The sequence below is a fragment of the Rousettus aegyptiacus genome, unplaced genomic scaffold, assembly GCF_014176215.1.
Source record: "Rousettus aegyptiacus isolate mRouAeg1 unplaced genomic scaffold, mRouAeg1.p scaffold_m13_p_13, whole genome shotgun sequence".
NCBI classification, from domain to species: domain Eukaryota; kingdom Metazoa; phylum Chordata; class Mammalia; order Chiroptera; family Pteropodidae; genus Rousettus; species Rousettus aegyptiacus.
Genome location: NW_023416288.1, coordinates 35,680,741 through 35,704,862, shown reverse-complemented (window position 1 = coordinate 35,704,862; position 24,122 = coordinate 35,680,741). Strand labels below are relative to the sequence as shown.

Sequence of the window (24,122 nt, the reverse complement as noted above, 5' to 3'; positions counted from 1 at the left end):
TTACATAGGACAGTCATGACCCTAAGCATTATGGAGGAAGAAGGGAGAAATGACTACAAGCATTCCTCACTTTATTGAGCATCGCAGATGTTGTTACAGATTGACTGTATGACCCTTCACCAGCAAAAGTGTTACAACTCGCTGAAGGCTCAAATGATGGTTAGCATTTTTGTGCAATAACATATTTCTTTTTACTTAAATTCTCTATAGTTAACATACCATATCATATTAATTTTACATGTACAATATAGTGATTAGACATTTATGTAATTTACGAAGTGATCACTCAGATGAGTCCAGTATCCATCTGACACCATACATAGTTATTAAAATATTATTGACTATATTCCCTAAGTTTTTTTTAATTTAAATTAAGATATAGTTTTTAGATATCAGGCTATTGCACACTTAATAGACTATAATATAACATATATACTGGGAAACCAAAAAATTTGTGTGACTTGCTTTATCGTAATACTCTATTGCTGTGGTCTGAAACTGAACAGACCCTCAGTATCTTCAAAGTATGCCTGTCCTTGATGCAGCCAACATTCTCTGCCACATTATGTAAATGATGAGTTCTTAGGTTTTCTGTGTGTCATTATGCCACTAACGATAAAATGGAGATAATCCACAACAGTGCAGAGTTTTGATTTCAAAACATTTTATGAGCTAAAGAACTGAGTAGCAGCTACCCCCAGCACATTGCTAGTTAAGCCTCATTTCACCCCTAGTGCTATTCTTATCAACATTTTACAGATGGGAAGAGGGGGCGGGGACTCCTAAGTCTTAAGGAGGTTATATGGCTAGACTTAAACTGAGGAAGTTTGGCTTGTGTGGAGTTGTGTTATAAATTCTGAGCAATGCCAAGAAGCGGGAGCAGCTGTTCCAACAAGAGCGTTTTGACAATAGTGAGCCTTAGAGACTCGGGCACTGGATTATTTAATTCACTGTGCTCGGGGTCAGTTTCGACTAGGTTTTTTAACTCTGCTTCTCCCCCCACTGCCATCTTTTGTCGTCACTCCCTTTGTGAAATTTACCATTTACTTGGTTTCAGATGCAGTGCAATCTTTGGCTTTTCTTTATCCCTGCTGGAATCCTACTAGACCTGGTTGATCCTCAGTCCGTACTTACCAATTAATTGGCTGAGTTCTGTGATAACCAAGTTTTCAGAGTGATCGGGGTTTTACTCCACGTCATTGTTTTGTTCTGGCTCCAGTGCTTGCTGGAATGTGCGGCTTGAGGATGGCACTCTGAGCACTGCCGTTCCTATCTGCCTCATGAGTCCTTTGTCACCTCTCTCTGAGGCCCAGACTTGTTGGTTCCCCAGATGTCTCACCACACATCAGAAGCAGACCTCCCTGTCTGTCAAACCCTTCTGCTTTCCACTTTCTTCCTTCATTTTGATAATGAGGCACTCAGACCTATAACATCAGTAAAATCTTGTATTTCTACGTTAACCAGATCTTGTATTTCTATAGTCCAGTGTCTCCCTCATTCTCTGCACCACCACCAGTTCTGTCGCTGAAACTCAGATCGTCTCAGTTTACACCATCAGCAGCTCCCCAGTGTCCACAGAATTCAGTCTGAACGCTGAGAGAACATTTCCAACCGCCCGGGGCGTGGGCCCGGCCCGAACCGCTAGACGCAGCCTAGACTTCTCGCCAGTCCCTGCTCATTTCTGCTTCCGCTCTTGGTTTTCCAGTCCCACTCGCCATTTTCTCGCCTCTTCTGTCTGGAGATTTATTTCACTTAAGGCTTATGTAGAATTTTCTTTGAAAACATTTTTCCCATTCTCACAGAGAATCATGTTTTCTTTCTACTCGGTGCATTCCTCTGTACTGGCATATAGCACAGTCTGTCTCAGATTATGGTTAACCAGAGAGTGTGTTGTCTTTCTCGACCAGTTGTGAAGCTACTGACTTAAAATGCACTTGAGCACCTAGCACGTGGCAAGAATTCAGTGTGTCTTTCTTGAATTCAGTTTGTCTCCTTTAAGAAAGTCCGCGCTGCTGTCTAAGTCCAGACAGCCTCTTGTATCTCTCTCCTGTAGCTTCCTAACCAGCCTCTGGCTTCATGATCGAGACCCCAGAAAATATCAGGAATTGTGATCTGGAAGTAATTTAGGAGCAATAGCTCCATTTCTCATAATATTCATGTAGCTCTAAAGCAAGGTTTGTCAATGTTGACAGTATTGATATTTTAGGCCTGATAATTCTTTGTGGGGGACAGGGTGGGAACTGTCTTATATGTGTATTACAGGATGTTTAGCAGCTTCCTCGGCCCCTACCTACTAGGTGCCTGTAGGATCCTTCCGTTAGTTGCCTCCAGACAGTGCCAAACCTCCCAGGGAGAAGGGGTCGGGAATTGCCCATGGTTCAGAACTGCTGTTTTAAAGTATCTCTGTTAATATTCCGTAAGTAATGAGTGTTGGCTCGTCAGCCCTACTACCTTTACATTGTACTCACAATCTTCTCACCAGTGCTTTCTGCCTCAAACTTCATGTCATTTTTAGATTCCGTAATCTCAACTATGAATGACCCCCTATGCCTTGATCCCTTTCTTCAAAACCCAGCTCAGTTCCCATTCATCCATAAAACCTCCCAAATTAGACCTATCAGCTCCTTCCCCCTTCTGAATTTTGCATCATTTTGTAGCCCTCTGAACATCTATGCTTAATGTGATCAACCTATATAAATATCTGTAGATACTGGTCCAGTCCTTTATGTGTGGGTCTACCTTCCTTCCCCGTCTGACTCTCCTAATCAAACTGTCTAAGCTGGATGTGTATCTTTGTGTCTTTTGTATTATGCATGTCCGGGGCATTCATTTATTCAGCCTACATCATAATAAGTATTGAGCTTAGGATTTGTGGCCTGTAAGATCTTTTCCCTTAAGGAGCTTCCATTTTGGTGGAGTGTTAAGATAGATTTGCAGGTATGTGTAGCATGAGATGCATAGTAGAGGTAGGTGGTGTGTAGGCTGGTGCCTTGGAGGGTGGGTAGTATTTCCTTGGGTGAATGATTTTAGGCAGAGGAGTGGAGAGTCTCTTTCTATAAGAAAAACAGCTATTTCCCTTCCAGCCTTGAAGAGAGGACTTCAAGAGCCTAACTTCCCCTGCCTTTCATCACTGAGCATCCCCACCAGCAGCTACCTATTCTTCCAGAAACCTCCTTAGAGGCTCTTCCCATGGGCAGGAGTGATGTAGAAGGTCCTTCTGGGTTTTTGTATTATGTGCTTCTTGGATCCACCATCAGGTTCATTTCTGGAGAACCAGACATGTAAATTTGTGTGTATACGCACACATGTGCGTAGGATTAAATGGAACCAAGTTTCTGGCCTTACTCCTGTTTGAAAGATTTTATTGTCAACCTAGAAGCCCAGTCTCCAGGACTACTGTATACAGGTGTACGAGCATACCTGGCATCCATGATGATCTCTTGCAGGTATTCTCGTCACAGGTAACAAGGTGAAAGAAGTTGGTGGATAAATTACACCCTGACACCATTTAGGGTACGGACCGGTCGTATCATAGACATAGGGCTACACATCTTACACTTAGGGAAAATAGCTCCCACTCTCGAGCAGTGCACAATGCTTCTCGTTTGATAGGCTGGTAAAGAGTTGGAAAGCCTCCTAGTCAGAACCATTTCTAATAACTTTGACCCTCCGGCCATGTCAGAAACCAAGAAAGCTTGCAATATGCTGTGTTTGCTTATGAATTAACCTCGTACCATTCTAAATTAACCTCCCACACCATTGTCCAAAGGGTCCCTGGCCGAATGATGTTTGTTCATTCACGTGTGGAGAAAAAGTCAGGCTACGAATGGGAACGCGGACGCTTTTTTAACGGGTGGGGTTACTGTGCTGCAGTGTCCCCGACTTTTAGATATTTAGCTCGTAAAGTTTACAGCAACACTTAACTGCATCTGGATTTCACATTGAATTTTGGAAGGCAGGAATCTCACTGTAATTTGTACTGACTGCCCTGTAATGGAAATTATGGCTTGGGAAAAGTTTCAAATGACGTGTCTATAAACTAAGGAAAAGTTGATCCATTCAAAGGCTGGCAATGTGCAATCGTAGGAATTTTTTTTTTTTTCAAAGAGGCCATTGCCAAGAAGAAATATTTATTTCAGCAGCTGAAGTAAACTAGCCATGAATTAAAGTTGTTCTGTGTAAATTGTTGGTTCATCAAATTCAGTCCTAAAAGTAGAGTGAAAGTTACAACATAACTATGCTGGGCTTTTAAGAAAGCTATAAAGATTGTAGAGTCCAGTGTTAAACTGGGTGGTGGCAATGAGTTGATTTTAGAGGATGAGCAGCCCTTTTTTTATGGCCAGAATACTGGCCTGATGGGACTCAGGATGCAGGGCTTCTGGTCCTAGCCCTGCAGTTACGTGGGTTCGTGTCAGTGGGTATGCCATTTAACCGCCCAAGCATCCGTTTATTGCTTTGTCCTTGTCTCTACGTCTCCCTCCCCCACTATTTGTTTGAGTATCTTCTATTCATGTTCAAGACTTTCCCTCAAATGTCTAATGATAGATCCCTGGCTGTTCTTGGCTCGTGTTTAAGTCCGAGGCAATAAAAAGCTGATGAGAGGTTCTGGATGGAGAGGCACGGATGGGGCTTGTTGACCATGGACTTAACTGTAGGGAGATCATTTAATTAGGGAATCGCCAGATGTCCACATCTGGCGGTCTCTTCTCGGAGCCCACTTAACTTAATCGGAGAGGAATCCTCCTGACTGGCTGCCAGCGTTTCTGGGAGCAGTGGGGTAGGCGTATTTCCACTTCGAATCCCTCCATTTTCAGCCCTGCATTGGCATAGTTCAGGGATGCTGTGCCTTCAGTCCCAGACCACCGCCGTAAAAGGGCCATCGCCATAAAGGGAGCGGTAGTCTTTTCGATGGTGGAGGGTCTTGCCCCCAATCTGTAAGAAAACGCATCCGCGAAGCACAATGGATGAGGTGCAGTAAAATGAAGGGTGTTCCCCCGGTCTTCCTCCACTGTGCGTGGTCTCCCGGTTCCGTGTCTCTGGATAATCAGCCATTTAAACAGCCCTCTCGTTTTCAGCCCCGACCCTTCCTTGCCTTTTGCCGTCGCGGCCCCTCCTGGCTCCTGAGTCTCCCCATGCCCCGCCACCACCCCCACACACACCCCGCTGCAGTCACTTGTGGTTGTAGCTTCCTGTGCTCTCTAGGTCACTTTCCACTCGTGGATGGGTTTTCCATCTTCCAAAGCCCTGGTGGGAATCACTTGTCTCCTGATGTCTCTCCGTTCTTCTGTCCCTGGTGAGTTTATTCCTTTGTTTCTACTTTAGTGAGATCTTGGATAGTGAAGGAAACAAATGCCCTCAATCGATCTGCCATGTTTGATCAAAAGTCTCCCATTTTCTCATCATAAAACTTGGTGTGTCCATTCAGTAATTATCGCGCCCCTCCTAATCTCGGGCACCGAACTGAGTGCTGGAGAGATGAAAGAAGTCGAGAGCGTTCTCCACCTCTGGGAAACGCGGCAGGGGCGCCTGGGTAATGCCTCCACGGTGACGCGTACAGGGACAGTGCTAGCAATGAAGAGGTGCAGCGGAAGGAAGAGGAGTGTGACGGCCTCGGCCGGGGATGTTACGGACAGCCCCGCTGAATGAGCTCAAACTCTGCGGCTTTGTGATTTCAGCTGTCGGGGGAAGACTGTGACCAGACGGCACCCGTTAATTATTACCGAGCGAGTCCAAAGAAAAGCGGTGTGTCCAGCCCAGAGCTGCAGCATCCCTCATCCGGCCGGGTGGGCCTGTGCCTCCCCAGGGTCGTCCAGTGCTGTAAGACGCCACCGCCTTCCCTCCCACGGCCCCGCAGGCCTCTCGCTGTTGCCATACACGCTTAGAGTCTGGCACTGGGAAGACAGAATTTGAAGAAGGCCTTTCCAGGGGGGCGAGGTATCAGTCCGCCCCTCACTGCTGCCCGGCCTGCAAATCGTCGTGTAGACTATCTGAAGCACAGCCAAAGCTCGTGAGCCCATTAATCAGCCTCAGTTAACCCAGCAAACAACCTTGATAGAGTTTCCATGTAGGCCCGAAGGTAGCACTGTGAAAGGCTCGATGTATGTCGCAGATGTAGACACTTGGTTGCCACTGGTTCCCAGCGCCAGAGGCAGCAGAGTTGCGGACATGGGCCTCACTGATGGGACTAGGCGGTCTGTGGTGTTTGCCTCTCCTTGGTCCTGTTGCAGTTCCGGTTCCTGTTAAGAAGGGTCTGGATGTCCTTACTTCTGTCGCCTGCCTCGCCTTTCTCCTCGCCTCTTGAGCAGTGATGGGGGCTAGCGCCGTGACATTGAGCCTATTGCCATTTAAGTGAATCTGAAACCATGAGCCACTAGGACCACATGAGCTACAGCCTGCACTTTGTGCCTGTGTCTAGTCTGTGCCGTGGAGGTGTGTGTCCAAGGATTACCCTGAGATAGGGTTGCTAGACGACGCACGACTTACATATAGTAAGGGCTGTCTTCCCTGCGAAGGTGCTGTAGAAACTTTAACAACTTTAACATAAGCCGAGAGGTTTTTATTGCTTGGCCATTTTAAAGTACATTTTAACATTTGGATTCTCAGCCATCATTCCACTCGAACTCTGTGAGTGTGCAAGAGGTGGTATGAAGCAGAAAACTAACCACTCCGTGTGTCTTTCAGCCGTACCACGCCCTGTGGAAAAGGCTGATTTATCTTCCTGTCACTTTTTAGTGATACAAAAGTGGTCGAGTGTTATTTGTAGACCGCCACATTGTAGAAATGCTTACATTCTTGCCAGTTGCCAGCTTAAGGAGCATCATGTAGCTATGAAAAATTCAAATGTTTTTATTCCACAAAGTAAGGCCATTTACTGAGGTGGATTATATCTGTGTAATGGTAGCCAGTGTTCCAGTTTCATATTTTTATTGGTGCCATAAACAAATAAGCCGGAGAACGATCTGGGAGATTGCGTGCTACAGACATTGCTGTTCGTATCACATTTCTCATTGTAGCAACTTATGTGAAAATGTCCTCAGTGGTGTGGCACATAGCACGAAGATGTCCTTATTGAATTCAGTAATAGCCTATGGATTGTGTTATCTGCTCCAGTTTACTCCGTTCTGATAATGTACATTCCCTCTTCATGAGGAGCGAGAACGTCATTGTCCTGCTGTGAAAATCCTAGTTTCTTGTCACTATAATCTTCTCCTGTAGAGGTTTAAGCCTCAGACAGTTACTTTTCTGTCAAGAAGGGAGAAATAATGAAGGCAGCTATTATACTTCTGCTGAATGTGAAGTGTTCAGCGGCGTAATTAAATCCATAAAATGGTGAGTCATGATCGCCACAAACCAGGCGGCCAGGAAGCGGGCAACGGAGCTGGAGTTTATGTGCGACCAGCAGCCGATGCTGTTGCTCTAGTAGCACTTGCTCGGGCCTCTCTTGATTTGTGGGCACCAAGTGCCTAATTTCATTTTAAGAACTTGAAGCTTTAATGGATGTTCTAAAAGTTGCCCAAGGAAACATCTGAAAAAGATGTTTTAGGCTCGGTGGACATCTGTCTGGAAGTTTTGCTTTCCTGTCAGTTACCAGAGTCTGCATTCTAGAAAAAGAGGAGAATCTTGCCTGAGCTGCTGCCAGATGGTCTTTTTGTCATGGACAGGGTGGCATTAAGAAGCTCCTGGAAGTTTATTTCACCACTCATAATTTGAGGGGGTATGAACATAGTCTAGCATAAGTAATGGAAGGTAGCAAAACAAAGTAAAAAAATATTTCAAAACTTTCTTTTGCAAGTAGAATGCAAATGTTCTGATTTTTTTTGTGTGTGACTGTCAGTGGCCAATACCATTTATTTGAACATCAGAATTGTGGAATTTTATATAAGATACTTTCTTTTCCTTCCCCAAAGAGGTGCTAGAGTATGAAGAAAAAAAGAATAATACAGATTGTGTGTGTAGGTTTATGTACATCTACACCCACACACACTAATAAAAGAAAAATAAGTCAAGGTAGCTTAAGGAGGTCGTATTTAAAATATTCGAGAAATTATATAACTTGGAAACAGAAAGGCTTTAGAAGATGGTTTGTGGGCATGCTGTTAGACTGGGCATCAGTTACAGGAATAAAGGCAAATGTGGAAGATATAAAAAGGTTTATTGGCCTCTTAACACTTTTCCCTTCATACACACATTTCAGACTCAGACAGTGCTCTTTGCTCTCAAAATAATACACCTTATGTAATCACGAACCAGATGTTTCACTGGAGCGGGTTTTAGCAAATGAGGTTCAGGCCCATGTCTCAAAAGCAAAGTACCTCAGTCATCAATTCCTAAATGTGAGGCGCAACCGTTTTTTGTGAGTGCTTGGGACATTTTCCACATCGACGTCTGTGGTCATTGCCTTGTTCTTCCTACTTTCGTTTTCATGGTTTTCGTCTTCAGCCTGTCTCTTCCCTCAGCACCTAGAAGGGCCTTGCAGGCTCGGTCCATCAGTCCCCATTCTCACACGGGCGTGCCTGGCCCTCCTGTGGACCACTGTAGGGACGAAATACCTTTCCCTGGTGAGCCCCGTTCTGCTCGCCCCCTGCAGCGAACATAGGAGAAGTGCACAAAGCACGCCTTCCAGAAACATGCGTGTACTGTAGGGTTTCAGCAGACGTAGATGAGGGTCAGTAAGGGCTGTACTTGAAAACTGTTTCCCTCGAAGAGTGGTTTCTGGCTATGTGGAGTAGGGGTCCCCTACCCCTGGGCCATGAACCAGTACCAGTCCGTGGCCTGTGAGGAACTGGGCCACACAGCAGGAGGTGAGCAGTGGGCAAGCGAGCGAAGCTTCATCTATATCTGCAGCCGCTCCCCAGCGCCAGCATCACCGCCTCAGCTCCGCCTCAGATCATCAGGCATTAGAGTCTCACAGGGGCACCGGTCTCTGGTGCCAAAAAGGTTGGGGACCACTGCTTTAGAGGACTGCAGGTCGTGTTCGTAGGCCAGTGATCTACAGCCTCAGTTGTGGCACCCAGTCGTTGTAGGAGGGAGAGGAAATGCTGAGTTACTGCTCTTCTCACTTGTGCTGCCGACTTAATGGAGCCATTCAGAGAATCTTTGTCTCTCGTTTCAGAAGTTGGCTTTCAAGGACCTGCAGTGGCAAAGACCCAGAAAGCAGGGTTTCTGACTAGTACGTCCCTGAAATTCTTGGCACAGGAGAAACAAAGTGAACACGAGGTGATTTAACACACCAAGAATAAAATTGCCAGTACAGTCCAGGTTGAGTCTGGGAGCCTAAAACTTTCGTGAACTGATTTTTATGCGATTGTTTTTGCCGCCGTGCTCTACGCCACTGCGCCCGCGTACCTGCCCCTGTCGCCCGTTCACGCACTTTGGCGTTAGTGGGTGTGTCCTACATCTAATGTGCAGTAAACGCTTCCCGTACAAAGGTGCTTGAAACAACATCTGTCATTACATCAAAGGCATTGCCAAGCGCGGCTGGAAGAATTCTAATAATGAGATGGTTTAAAGTAGGGTTATAATGAAATCTGTGAAATCTCTGAAGAAGCCTTTTCTAAAAAAGCAAAAATGCGCTCAGTTTCCTCCAGTTTTATTACGTAAACATTGTTTTTGCATATAGTTAGCATAACCGTTTCTCTACGTGAGAAGCTTGAGAATACATTCCTAGTTAGGAAACGTGCATTTTCTGGTGCTATGTTGGAAAAGCAGCCTTATGGAAGGTTGATGCAGTGTTGAATTGTCTCTCCAAGAGGAAAAACCCCTCCGAATGTGCTTATTTGTGGGTTCTGAATGAGAATTTCTGATCGAGAGTCCAGAAGAGTTATGCTAAGCTCATTAAACAACTAAAAGGGAGAAGAGCTATGCTCCAGAATGTGAATCCCAACCCAGAAAAGTGTTCACTGAATGTGGACAATACTCAGATTTTCAAATTGGAGAGTGGGGGCGGGGGGGGGGGGGTTGCTTTCCAATGGCAGCTAATTTGTTCCAGCATTGAAGTGAGCATAATTAACAGAGACTTACTTTCTTAGGCCGATTAACCACCAAAAACCATGCCAACATTGTAACCGTAAGCAGTGAAAACCAATATTTATGAAGGAGATTGTGCAAGAGTTTGTGTGACAGATGGACATTTTATCTCTGTTGGTGTTTGTAATTCCCTTAAAGTCATGCAATATCTTGTTATTTATGAATGAATGAACCAATGATTATGCTTTGCTGACCGTTTTCTTTAAAAGAGGTGTACTAAATTTTTTTTCTATTTAATCTCTTTATGTTAGGTTCATATATTCTGATGCAAAGCTCAAAAATCATAATTGTGTTTTTATTACAGATACAGATCCACGTGTTTTAGAAAAACAAGAATTACAGCAGCCAACCTATGTCGCTCTCAGTTACATTAATAGGTAAGCCATTTTCAGAATTTATAGCAACCTCATATCTGCCACATGTTTATTTTGAAATGTGTCTTTTTTAACAGAATAGAAAAATGTTTTCAGTTTAAAAATATTTCCAGGAGATTATTGAAAATTAACTCTCTGGAATTTTGTTTCTGTGTTGAGATGTAGTTTTCAGTGCCTATGGTTGAAAACGTGATTGATTTATAAGCTCATTCTACAAGTATTTTGTATGCAGAGTTAGAATATGCTCTTTTGACTTCGTAAGGCAGTGGGGAGATTAATGGATTTATGTTTGAGTGGAACTTTTAAATCCTGGGGCAAAGAGGTGCTTTATGAATTCAGAACATTGTTGGAATATCTCACTACATCAGACTATAACAAATTGAAAGAATTTAATATCAGAAAGTTATTTAGTAGCAGCTCATCTTTTGGTAAAGAACATTCTCAGCAACTAACCCCGTCTGTGTAGAGTCAGTTTTTTTAGGTGGTTTTTACTGGAAGCAAACATGGGAGCACAGGTTTAGAGAACGCTTAGACCTTGGTCCATCAGGTCTAAAAAGGGACTAGGTGTTACAGCCAATTCAAGTAATTAAGGAAACAGTAATTTTTGAAGAGAATCTGAAATCAACTTATATTAAAACATGCACGCAAAGAGAAGCAAAGCAAAACTAGTTTTTAATGAGAATAAAAAACTCCACTCATAATTCAGTGCATGAATTTCTATTGTCTGTCCCTTTTTTTTATATATATAAGGTGAAGAATGTTTTCGGTTTCTTGGGACCAGAGTTCAGAGTCTGAAGTGCAAAATGAGGAATGAATTATCTGTACTGTTTCATTTTAATGTATTTTTAGAAAACAGGCCTTGTCTAGGGAGAGCTTTGAGTTGTAGGTGCCTGTGCTGGGTCAAGTTCTTTTATGAAGCATGTTTTTAAAATGATTCATTAATATGAACATCTACTTGCATATCTACTTCGGATTTCCTACTTAGCAGCCTTCCATAGAAGTCAGAGAAATCATCTACCCATAAATTTTGAAATATTTTCAAGTAACACCTTCAAAACACATCAGATACAAATAAAAATGCATATACTTATCTGGATTACTCATATAAAACCCATGTTGTTTCTAGTGCTTAGCATGGCTTTTTAAAAGTCTATAATTATACATTAGAATTATATGAATCTTAATTACCCTACTAATTTTAGGGAAAAGAATGACTAGGCTTTTATAGGTTAATTGTACTGAGTAGGACTTTGTTCATTGTGTGCTCTCGTGTTTTGGGTAAAATGGGTTACCTGGGTATGCAAATTTGTGTAATACTTAGCCTTATTCTAATAAGAGTCTATGAGATTGTCATAGTCATTCTTTCTGTTTATATTGTAAGCCATGTTGGCAGCAAAGATCTAATGACACAGGTGTGATACTTACTAAAGAAATAAATATCCTGCCAGGTGTGATTTGGGATGGCAGAGGAATAAGGACAAGGGCCACATACACAAAACCACCAGAGAACCTGAGTCAAGTGTGATAATTTAGCTTAAACTGCAGTGGGGTATGCCAGAGTCCTGGAGAGTCAGGGCATAATCCATGGTGCGAAATTTCTTGGATGAGTCTTCTGGGAGAAAATGAATCCTTTAAAAAAAAAAAAAAAAAAAACCTTTTATTATTAGAGCATGTACAGGCATTGTAGAAAATTAAAAAGTATAATCAAAAAAAATTTTTTTAATTAAAAGATCACATCCCCACCACCCAGATTTCACTACTGGTAACACCTTAACACATTTTCAGGAAGAAAAGAAGGACATCAATTTTAAGGATAGGAAGTCCTGTTCATTTTGTGATATGAGAAGCAATGGCAAGTCCATGTAATGGAAAATAGTCTGTGTCATATTTATACACCTGGAGGGAAAAAGTATAATAGGAAAGAAGAAAAGCCAGAAGATTTTGAATGAAAAAGAATATAGAAGAAATAACACTAGGGAGAACAAATATAACAATTTCATGCCTTATGCTCTGTGCTAGGCATTTTTTTTTTTTACATTGCTTATTTCACTCAATCTTCACATTAGCCGTACAAAGGAAGTACTCTGATGGTCTCCATTTCACAGGTGTGGAAGTCGAGACTCAGAAGTTAAGTAACTTGCCCTAAGTCCCTGGATGCTATGTCGGGGGAGTATTGGGTTCAAACTTGCCCGATTGGGCTCCAGAATCTGTAATCACTGTACAGCCTGATTTGTTGGGCTATCAGGGAGTAATGTATTAGTTTAGAAAAGAGGAGAATTTGGAAAACTAATGTTGGAAAAATGGGGTCAGGCAGCTGGGCAGAGGAAACAGACAAAAATAAGAGTAATTATCATGCCATGGATAATTGGAGGGTAGAAACCTAATAAAATGAAACAGTAGGAAACAGCAGAAGCTAAAAATGCTATGAGAGAGGTGACCAGTAACTCCTAAATGATATATCGCTACCAGGAAATGAGTGTGCAAGGCATATCCTAGCATAGCTGGCCTCAGCTGCAGTGGGGAGGGGTACCTACCGTAGCATCTTAGGAGAGGGCGGAGCACAGTGAGTGCACAGGTGACAGGTGAGCTGCAGGGTGAAGTCAGGTGAGTCTATGAAAGGTCTGAGAAGCATTAGGTTACATCTGGATATTTCTTTCAGGTTATTGAGATGTCGTTCAGATAGCTGCTTTGAGGTGACAGGATGGCTTATAACTTGTGACACTCTGGAAATGGGTAACTGAGATCATTTAAAGACAGAATAACATCCATGGCCATGGCTGTTAATTACACTATTTTCTCTACAAAACATGTTTTTATTAAAATAACTGAACTTTCTAAATTAACTAATTTTAAAATATATATATCATTTTTGTTTAAGTTGTAAAGGAATATGCCTAGGCACAAATTGGTACCTTCTTGCACTCAGTCCTTGTCATTTACTACTTAATAAAAATGTAATATTCTTTTATACCAAATTACAGCTCTACTCAGATCCTCTAAGACTCCCTGCACTGCTTGGCAAAGTAGTAGTTAGGTTTGACCTCCTCTAAAAATGGATTTTTATTTAGCTTAGTTTTATTAAACAGCAAATTCTAAAATGGGTTTCATAGAACAGTGGTGGTTCCAGTGCCTCTCTCTCTCTCTCTCTGTCTCTCTGCCTCCCTCTCTCTCTCTCTCTTTCTGCCTCTCTCTCTCTCTGCCTCTCTTCCTCCTCTCATTTCACAAAAGGATTCTTGAGTGGATTAAGCTTGGGGAATCCTAAGCTAAATAAAATGGGTTTCTTTACCACAGGATTTATCAGATTCTCTCTTACAGTGATACACATTTTACCTCTCCAAGAGGGATAATATAATCCTCACATGTGCCTGATGCCAGAGCACATTTTCTTGAAACATCTGCTGGGAGTAGTTCTGCATATACCGGTTGGCGGGGGGCGGGGGCACGGAGTGTTCTAGAATTACATTGCTTCCACCTATATCCTCATCTTCCCCAAGGAACCTCGATGTCTTTTATTCAGGCAGCTTTCTGTTTTTCTGATTCAAATGCAGAACACTATCTTTTTTTCTCACAGTAGCTGGGGCAAAGCAGGACAAACTTGTGCCTTTATCTGCCAACTCAATCAACTTCTGCTCTTGGACCTCTTTTAATAATGATCCATTTGCTTCTCGTAACCTGGCTAGACATCTAGCTGGTTTCTATTAAAAATAAAGTTTCTGTTTTGTTTTGTTTTGTTTTTGCTTAGAAACTGTCACTGTTTATTCCCCCCTATCGCCAATGTAATTCTCTTCTCTCTGAGAAATAGGGCATTGCTATGGTTGAGTCTGGAGCAGGTGCTCGCCTGCTCAGGTTTGAGTCTTGTCTTTGCTGTTCACAGGCTACGTGAGCAAGCTGTCAAGTCTCAGCCTCTGCTTTCTCATTTCTAATAATAATACCTTCCTTATAGTGTTAAATCAATTAGTGCATGTAAATCATATATATCAGTACCTCTGACAGTGTAATAGGTCTTTTTATTATTCTTTTTATTCTACTCATGCTAAGTCACCCTTTCCTCTATCAAGTCAGTACCTAGAGAAACAACTACAAAATCTCATTTTGCAATGGGATCAGAACGATTCCCACCAGGAAGTTAACTCCGTGAGGGCAGAGCCATTTTCTGTCTCCCACAACTGCAACCACAGCCCTCAGAACGTATCTGGCATGTAGTAGACTCCCAATCAATACTTATTGGGTGAGTGAATGAATGAGTGTAAATGCCCGTATGCGTGAACGAGACAGTGAGTAAATGAGTGATACTAGGAACTCTAGGGTCACTTCTGTGAGAAACCAGAAGCCTCTACTACCCAGGGGCATTGTGATGAAAACGCAGTGTTGTGCAACTTTTATTCAGCAAATATCTGGACTTCAGCATGAACATACACTTGGGGGTGACCATCATTAATTCTTCCACCATAAACAACTTGACGGGTATGTGGGATAATGGTTTTCAGACTCAGGACAATCAGCGGTACAAACCGTGATCATTGAGAGGAAGGAAGCGCCTGGCCACTTTCTGAGGATAGTTTCCTTACCGCAGTGGAGTGAGCTGGAGCCCAAGCACAGCACAGCAGTGTCACTAAGCTGGGGACAGAGCGGTCACAGTTGGGGGTACTAAAGCTGTTGGAGTCTGTAGCACAGAGGGACTGGAGATGAGGCGTCATTGCAGAAGGGGACCATAAAAGTTGGTATGAGGGCCCTTCTTGAGTCCACAGCTAAGGCTGGGCTGCACCTGCTCAGACAGAGTGAGACTGTAAGTCTTACCAAAGAGCTGCCACAGCGGTGAGAATACACCAGATGAGAGGGCAAGCAGTGCTGGTGTGGAAATAGCTTATTAACAACTTAACCTTCCAAGTAAGAGGTCAGACCTCAAATTAGAAATATGGACTTTGTCTTAGGGTGTCTCTAGAGCAAGTCACTCTAAAAACACCTAAAACCAGAGCTTCATAAGATTGTCATAGGAGACAAGAGTTTGGAGGTGAGTCCTGACAATTTAGAAGGTCTTGGGAAACAAAGTATAAATCTAGGCCTACACAGGTTCAACATGATCAGCCTGAAATTGAACTGCCTGCTAGAACAAAAACCAGTAGTCTTCATAGGAATGAATTAGATAACACAATGTCTAATATATAATAAAAAATTACTAGACATGAGAGACAGGAAATTGAACCCTTGGACCAGGTAAAAAAAGAAAGAAAAAAAAAAGCCACCAGTAGAGACCCTTCAGATGGCCCAGAGGTTAGATTTAGGAGAAAAAGACTTGAAAGCCACCGTTATAAATGTGTTCAACAACTTAAAGGGAAAATGTACCAAATAAGAACTTGTTTTGAATGAAAATGAAATCAGTCTGGATGATATTTTTATAATCCTGCTACCAGAATGTGAAACTACTTAATGAAAGCTTTCTTCCTCTTTCTCACTCTAAAACCTCACCTAATTCCCCCAAACTCTCACCCTTGCTGTTTTAGTTGGATTCATTTTTGCCAGATTATAGTCTGTCGTAGCCTCGTAAAAAACTGTTGTAATTAGCCAAGTGTGCAATGGCCTATTATACAGACAAACCTGAATCATTTTTTTTTTTAAATCTGAAGGCGGTGTTTTGTTTTCTCAGGAAACCACCTGTTTGTGGTCTTCTGAGAGCAGTCATATTTATCGCCATAGGAGACATGCTTTTCTGTTCTCCTTTGTCCACCAGATCTGAGGTTCTCTGTGCCCCAGCCCCACCCTAACGTCCGTGGCCTCATGCGTGCCGTAAACATGTTGCATGTTGTCAGATCTCAGGCACCAGACGGTGTGCTACCGTTTTCTTAGCCTGTGTTTTTATGGACATCGAGTGAAACAAAGCCGAGATGGCTGCCTGCCAGATTTCCTTTGCAATCTCTCTCTAACCTGGCTTGGCTTGCTCCGTGTGTTCTGCAAAACCCATGTGCTCTCAGAGGACGCTGGGAAGCTGGATAGAGCCCTTGCGTGACAGTTTGGCTTGCCCCAGCAATTAGTTCGTGCTGCCGGCATAAAGCGTGGTGGAGAGGTGAGTCCTGGCAGAGCTAGGTGACGTGGCTGTCTTGTTAGACCACTTTGTATAACGTACTTCTTTGTGGTCTACAGTATGCCCTTAGGGCAATTATTGTTTTAAAACAGGTTGCTTTTACAACTCAAATCATATTAGGCCGTTTTTTGAGTCTTCCTTTGTCCACCCATACGTATGTATGGGTAATCTCCATTTTATGCATCTTTGAGTCCAGTTCAGAGCTACATATTTTCAAGTTTACTGTAGGTCGGGAGACCCGTTTGTAGAAACCCGTTGTCTGGAACGTGTCCCAAGCAGAGCCGCTGTGCTTCTGCTGCCTCTGACGGTGACACCTCCTCGTCGAGCAGTCTCATGGCTGCCGCCACCCCTCATGCCACGTTCGCACTGAGCTCTCTGGGATCTCGGCCCTCCCGTCCTCGCTCGCTTCCACATTTGGCTGGTTGCTGGATATGAACGTTGACTTTACCGATTTAGGTTAATTCTTTTGTTCTGGTGTCCTTGCCCGCTCATGATCTCCGTCCCAGGCCTCGGGTGACGTGTGTGTCTCTACTCGGGCTAGCTGCCGAGGGTCACGCAGAAAAGCGCCCAGCGGTGCGATGCGCCCCACCACAAACGCAGCCCTTCGTAGGGCTCGACCCTCAAGACGGTCCCGTAATCCTTCCCTCTCAAGTTAACACCTGGCTAAGTTTATCAGTTTCAAGTGTTGCCCGTTGTATTCGAGACCCTGAAGGACTCCCCAGCCCTTCACCGAGGCTGGTCTCAGCCCCGGGCCTGAGGCGATGGAGGCCGTTTCTGTCTCACCTTCTCTCATCTGGATCTTCCATGCCTATTCTCTTCATTCCTCTACCGTGTTCAGAGCCGTCAGCACGGCCCGTGCTCCACATCGATCTCTCCTCTCTGTGGCCTCAAACTCTCCCTCCTCTGGCTTCATTTAGTCACACCGCATATATCCTAAAGTCTCATCTGTCCTAAGAAGCCCTTACGGATAACTACACCATGTTCCTTGAGACCTTCCCCACCTGGCCTATCTGCCCTTGATGCCCTTGGCCACTTCCGGTTTCTGGTTCTCCTACCTCTTAGCCACACAAACGGAGGCTCCTCCCTCAGCTTTGTCCCCAGTATGTGGCTTTTCCATCTGTATTCACTGCATTCCATGAGTCTAGCTCTCTGCGGAGAGGGTGGTCTGATGCCAATTCCAGGTTTCCTCCAGTCCTCATTTGACTGCCCACTACCCCTTGAAATGAACGAATGTCCACTACAGACGTAGCTCACCCAGTGCCAGGCCTGCACCCACCTCCGACATGGCTCCTCGTCTGTGGATTCACGATGTTACTTAGTGGTGCCTACCCACCATTAGTCTGGGAAGCTTGGAGTTACTCAGTGTCTGGCCATCTCTTTCCCTCTCTCGCATTTCCAAATAGCCAGGCACCAAATCTGTAACATCTGCATCCTAATCACCCCGAATGCTTCCACTGCCGCTGTCCTTCCCTGAGGCTCCAACATCCTGGTTTGGATTGTCCCAGGAACTCACGCATGTGCCCAGCCTGCCTCCATTCTCTCCTCTGCAGCCCTGACCACCAGCTGCCATCAGAACACTCGTCAAAAGTATCAGTCCCTCAGCGCCATGTACAGAAACCTTCCGTGTTTTGCCCTCAGCTTGCTGTGTTCTTCCTCTTTTCTCCATTCTCTTCTGGCTGTGACAGTTCTGTTCTTCAAGATCAGCTTGTAATGCCACCTGTTTTACGAAGGTTCCCAACCCTCCCAGAATAAGTTGTTTAAACAAGAGTCCCCAGCCCCCAGGCTGCCAACTGGTACCAGTCCGTGGCCTGTTAGGAACTGGGCTGCAGAGCGGGAGGTGAGTGGTGGGTGAGCGAGCAAAGCTTCATCCGTATCTGCAGCCGCCCCCAGCGCCAGCATCACCGCCTCAGCTCCGCCTCAGACCATCAGGCGTTAGATTCTCATAGGCGCACCGGTCCCTGGTGCCAAAAAAGGTTGGGGACCGCTGATTTAAATATTTAAGTTCCTTTTTCAAAATCATAGCATTGTGGTCATACAGCCCATTTTGCTGTGACCATCGAATCAAATAAAATTTAAATTTGTGTATAAATGTATTTAAGATCATCAGCTCTCTTCTCTCCCTAACCACCGCCCCCCCCCCCCACACACACACACAAATGTGTGTACATTTTCCAAGCCTCTTATCCCAGAATAACCGATGTTAAGGGCATGGTGGGTTTCCGTCTACATTCTTCCTCAGGTGCTGGTGTATAAGTTTGGTTGTTTGCAACATTCATCTTTAAGAGAATTCAAGAGAGGCTAAGAGGAGAGAAAGAGAAAATATACAAAAATACATATAATACTACTTTTGTTTTGCTTTTTACTTAACATCTCTCTAGGTCAAAGCTAGAGATAGCAGTAACTCAGTTCTTTTTAATGGCTATGTGAAACTCTAAGATATGTATGTCTAACAATTCAGCGCTCCCGCTACTGCGTGGCGGACATTCAGGTTGCTTCCGGATTCGTTTGCATGGGTCTGCATTTTTTGCCACTAACAGATTTAGTCCCTCTAGGCTACAAATCAATATTTCTTTACTTATATTTCTACATTAGTAGAATCTAAGTCAGATTGCCTCCCCCTCCTGCCAGTGGCTTCCTGTCACACTGGGAATAAAGGCAAACCTCACCATGGCCAGCAAGGTTTCCGCGGTCAGGCGTACCCCAGCCTCACCCCTCGGCAGCCCCCGCTCCCAGCAGGAGCCACAGTCCCCGCGTCTTGGTACACACGCAGCTCCTCCTGCTCCCAGTTCTTGCCCTTGGTGGTCTCCCTCCTGTCAAGCGCTTCATGAAGCTCACTTTCTCAACGCCTTCAGTTGTCTGGTCAGATGTCACCTGCGCTGCAGGCCTTCCCCGAAGCAGTCCCCTGCCCACCCACCTCGGTGCCCTTCCTCTGCGTTCCTGGTCTTCGTGGCACTTACCACCACCTGAAATCACAGCTTAGTTGTTTTGCGGTTGAGTGCCTGTCTGCCCCTGGAGAATGTGAGCTCCATGGGGCAAGACAGACTTGTCTGTCTTGGTCATCACGTGGTCATCAGCTTCTAGAACAGCGCCTCAGACGCCTTAGGTATTGAATCAACACGTTTTGCGTGAAAAACGTTCAGTTTCATACGTGCTGCGTTGCCCTCCCCTTGTGTCTTCCACTCACCTCTTGATTTCCTGCCTCTTCGCACCTGACTCTATGGCAAGTACTTTGCGATATGGAATGAAATCAAGGGGCTGCTGTGCATAGGGGTGAATTTTAACATAAGGGATGACCTTGGAGCTCCCCCTCCGCCGTCACACACATTTACAAACGACTCGAGGCGCCGCACCTCTCATTTCATGTGGAAATCCAGACCGCTGGCAGTCGTCTACTTGATTTATCGGTTTCCCCTTACGCGCAGCACCCCGGAGTTAATTAAGAAGGCCATGAATCTTCCCTCCATAGCTCCAACGCACTCCCATTCGCTGGATACTCTCGTATTGCTGAGACTGTTGATTTGGGACTCACGTTGAAACATTACTTAATTTTCTCACATTGAGTTCATTATGCTGAGCCTAAAGACTAGTCCTGCCTTCGAAGGCCCATTCACTCGCAAGCTTTCAAATAGCTTCATGTTTTCAGGTTCTAAATAACTTGTTCTCATTTCCGCTGCCATGGACCTTGCCTGTTGGCTCAAAGCAGTGCAGCTAGGTCAGCCTCATGTCCCCAGAAAGACCTCTCCATCCTCAGCCACAGTGTAGTCTCTCACCTCTGGTCTGTGCGTGGGTTGTTTCTAGCAATAGCAATCCAGAGTCAGAAAGGACAGCCACACAGCCATGATGTTCCAAACGACATGCAAAAGACGGTCAAGTCATAAGAAAGCATTAACCTCAAATCATTTAAAGACCAAAGCTACGTTTTATTGAAATTGTCGTATCAAGGAAGAATGAGATGTGTAGCAGAAAATTGCTTCCCTTGTCTCATCGTTTTCAACCCAGATAAGATTCAGTTTGTTGAACACCTGCTGCGTGCAGAGCACTGGGCAGGGCACTTCACTGTGCTGTCTGTGATCTCACAACGGCCCTGCATCACAGCTCGTGTCTCTTACACCAGCGGCAGTGAGTTCCCAGGGAAGCTGTAGAAGCCTTGGACCCCTTTGGTGAGCTGGTGAAGCCTACAAACTGTTTCCCAAAATAACATCTTTAAATTCATAAACTGAAATATCGAGGGTTACAAAGAAGACCAATTATATTAAAAGGCAAATATCAAAATATTTAAAATTACAAATTTGTGATGTGGTAACGTGTGTGTCTTTGTTAAGGTCTTAACTAAGAAAGTCGAGGTGCCAGGTTAGTGGCTTCCATAATTTCAGATTAGTGATGAGTATAAACAGTATTTTGAGATCTGTTACACTTGTAGTGTGATGAAAAATCTATGACTTTTATGGGCGCGAAGTCATAGATACTGCGAAAATGTGATTAGCTGCCCATGTTCATAATGAAAAGAAATGCTACATTTCAGTTAGAGGTTAATGAAAGTAAAGATGTAATTTTTTAAATCCAAATTTGCAGATCTCCTAAATTCAACCGATGGCCCCTCTATGTCCACAGACCCCAGGTTAGGAACACCTGAGATGTCACGATCATTAAGTAGCTTTTAGAGGTGGGGCTCAGACCCAAATTTACGCGATTCCAAAGACTTCGCCTCGTCTCGGATGCTGTAGTGCCTCCCCTTCACCTTGCTTTCCATAAGAACTTCACATGTTTAACACACAATCATACTGTCTTACAGAGCAGGTCACTGCAGAAGCAAATAATAGAAATCGAAATGTGTATAACAGCTCTTTATTTTCACAGAACTTTTACAAATATTTCCAAGTATCCTAGTTCCTTATGCAATTTTGCATTTTCTCTGTTGAGTCATGATTCTACCATAATAGATTGCTCTTACCTCACATTTTACAAAGCTGAGAAATTGTGACTTGCTCAAGTTCACACAGCTAGTAAATCACAGACTTGGGGTTTGAACTATTATCTTTTTACTGTATGTCCCTGTTCTATCATTCTTCTGGATTGCCTGGGCACTAAGGGAAAAAGATATGTCAGGTGATTCTCTGAAAACCACACGATCTAGGCACATCTGGGATAAGGCCATGTCTCCAAATGTCCAACTCCATCTTGCCTCATTCACATTACCTCTAAAATCCCGTAGCCCAGAATTTATATCCACGTCTTCAGTCGATCATAAAGACCATGTGGGGTTACCAGACTGGAATACTTGTAAGTGCTAGCTTGTATTTTATGTCCCTGTCTCCCGTTGCTGATGAAACCAAACAAGCGAGGAGGATTTTTCATTCCACCCCAAGCAGGTGGTAATTTAGTCTCTGGTCATTGCACTCGTGTGAGTCCTGTCCCAGGGGCTTTTCCCCCTTGATGCTAATTAGTGCTTTTTCCTTGACGATCTGTTCAGTCCGCACGGTTGCTAAGGCTGTAATCTTGAAGTTCAACAAGCCGAAGGATATACAGAGAAGTTTTCTCAGCGGTTCCCACCTTGCGATCACCAAAATTTCCCTGCAGATTTAGGTGACGACATGGGCTCATGTAGTTTACAGATGGTGAGGCCCGAGTACAATCAGCTCTTGCCAGCTCCCTCTCTCCTCTAGTGATAGGTGATTCAGCATCCCAAGACCAGAAATGAGATGCCGCTTTTGGAGCTGTCCCTGCTTTCTCGGCAGTGTCTCTCCATCTTTTCCTGACCGTGCCTGGCTGGCTCAGTCTTTCATTTCAAGTGAAGGGAGATGAGCAACAGTCGATAGGTGTTCCTTTCGGAAAGGACAGTGTCACCTTGGCAAATTGCGTGCCCACCTCTTTACATCAGATACTGCCTGAGTTTGCCTTTTGCCCGAGCTCAGGTTAACAGCAAAGGCTAAGTGGTGTCATTATCCTTAACCACCTAGAGAAAGAGTGTTATGGTGTCAACAGCAGGTGCCCCTGTGTAGACTTTCAGGAAAAATAGAATCCATCGTTGGTACGAACTCAACTTATTTTTTTTCATTGTCATCATTGGAACAGATTCATTTGGAGCAAATAAGCTGAGGAGTTGCTTATACTTGTGCATCATCGTGCCCATACAAACATCCGTTCTTTATTTCCCATTTTATCATTGTTCGGCACCAACCATATCCAGTGATGTACAGTTCTCCTGGGCCAAACAAGTATGATGAAAAGCCGGTCGCATTAATCTTTGCTAGACAGCAGCCATATTTTTTAAAATCAAAGCCAGAATGTGTTTAGTTATAAAGGCGCATTATGCCGTTAGCTCATTTACCCTTAAAAAAAAAAAAAAAAAAAAACTGTTTCTGGTTTTTGGCATAGATTTCTCTAGGGCTAAGTCATCAGGGTCTTAAAGGAGCATACACATATTTTTTATGTAATATCAAAGTCAAAGAAATCTTAATTCAAACTTGAAAAGCTATTGTAAACCTTTTAATTTCTGATTCTTGAGGTTGCACAACACCTTCGTAGCCCCTAAAACCAGTTCCTGGTTCTGGAATTCTACCTCATACTAGCTCCTTTTTCCCATCCGTTAATAAGCTCACGCGAACTGCGAATTGTGGGACTCATTCCGTTATGTATAGAATGAAAACTACTTGTGCAAAGCAAATCAGGACTTTCAGTGGCCTTCCATTTGATATGCATTTGTGTCTGGTTTCTTTTGCTCAACACATATTTCCTAGATTCGTTCATATCCTTGCATGTATTGGCATGTGTTTCGTTTTTGTTATATAGTATTTCATTACACGGATTACCAAATTGACCCATCCTCCTATTGATGGTCTTTGGCTATTATAGAGTCGGTGAACATTCTTACACCAGTCTTTCTGTGGACATGGCATTCATTTCTGTGGTCTCTTACTAGAAGTGGAATTGCTGAAGTATGGTATAGGTGTGTGTTTAGCTATTTGAAATAGCCGAAGAGTTTTTGAAAGTGGTTGAATGATACCACTTACTCTCCTGTAGGCGAGGCCCGAGACTTCCGGTGGTTCTGCACGCTCACAAATACTTTGTATTGTCAGTCATTTCAACTTTAGTTGTTCTGGTGGTTGTATAGTGGTATTCAGAGTAATTTATTTTTGATCTATCATACCTCTTTATTTTTACTATGTAAAAATGCTAAAATAACGGGAATACAAAATTGAAAGAAAAAGCACTTAGATTTTATCAACAAGATGCTTTTGTTTCACATGTTTATCCACACATATATTTAAAAATTATAATAGAGAAACTGTTTTTAAAGCTTTGCTTTTTCGCTTGTTTTTCTTGATGCCTGTGTGGACGATAGGTTGTTTTTTAAAATCCCGGCTGATTCAAATTCACAGATAGGGCTGGTAAGAAGACATTAGTCCATCTTTTTACAAAGAAAAGTGTGCGTTGAATCTCTTTGCCAGTCAGGAAACTGTGGGCTGTCCCTGTATCCTGCCTTCTCCTCCTCTGCGTGCTGTGTCCCACAGGTGTCCCCGAGCCATTTCCTGCCTAGGCCTGGGGATGCGGCCTGGGGGTGCGGCCAGGTGAGCCTGCAGCATGCACCCTGCCGCTCTCCCGGTGCCCTCCTCCCGTGCATTGTAGTCTGCTGGTGACTTTGA

At 43.9% G+C, this 24,122-nt stretch overlaps 1 protein-coding gene across 1 annotated transcript in view; it reads left to right on the top strand.

The window, feature by feature from the left end:
• Positions 1-24,122, top strand: part of JAZF1 (JAZF zinc finger 1) — a 296,223-nt gene that overhangs the window by 160,426 nt on the left and 111,675 nt on the right. Inside the window, exon 2 of the mRNA XM_016135954.2 lies at positions 10,331-10,403. Within this exon, the coding sequence (XP_015991440.1) occupies positions 10,331-10,403 (73 nt within the window). The remainder of the gene's footprint in view (positions 1-10,330; positions 10,404-24,122) is intronic.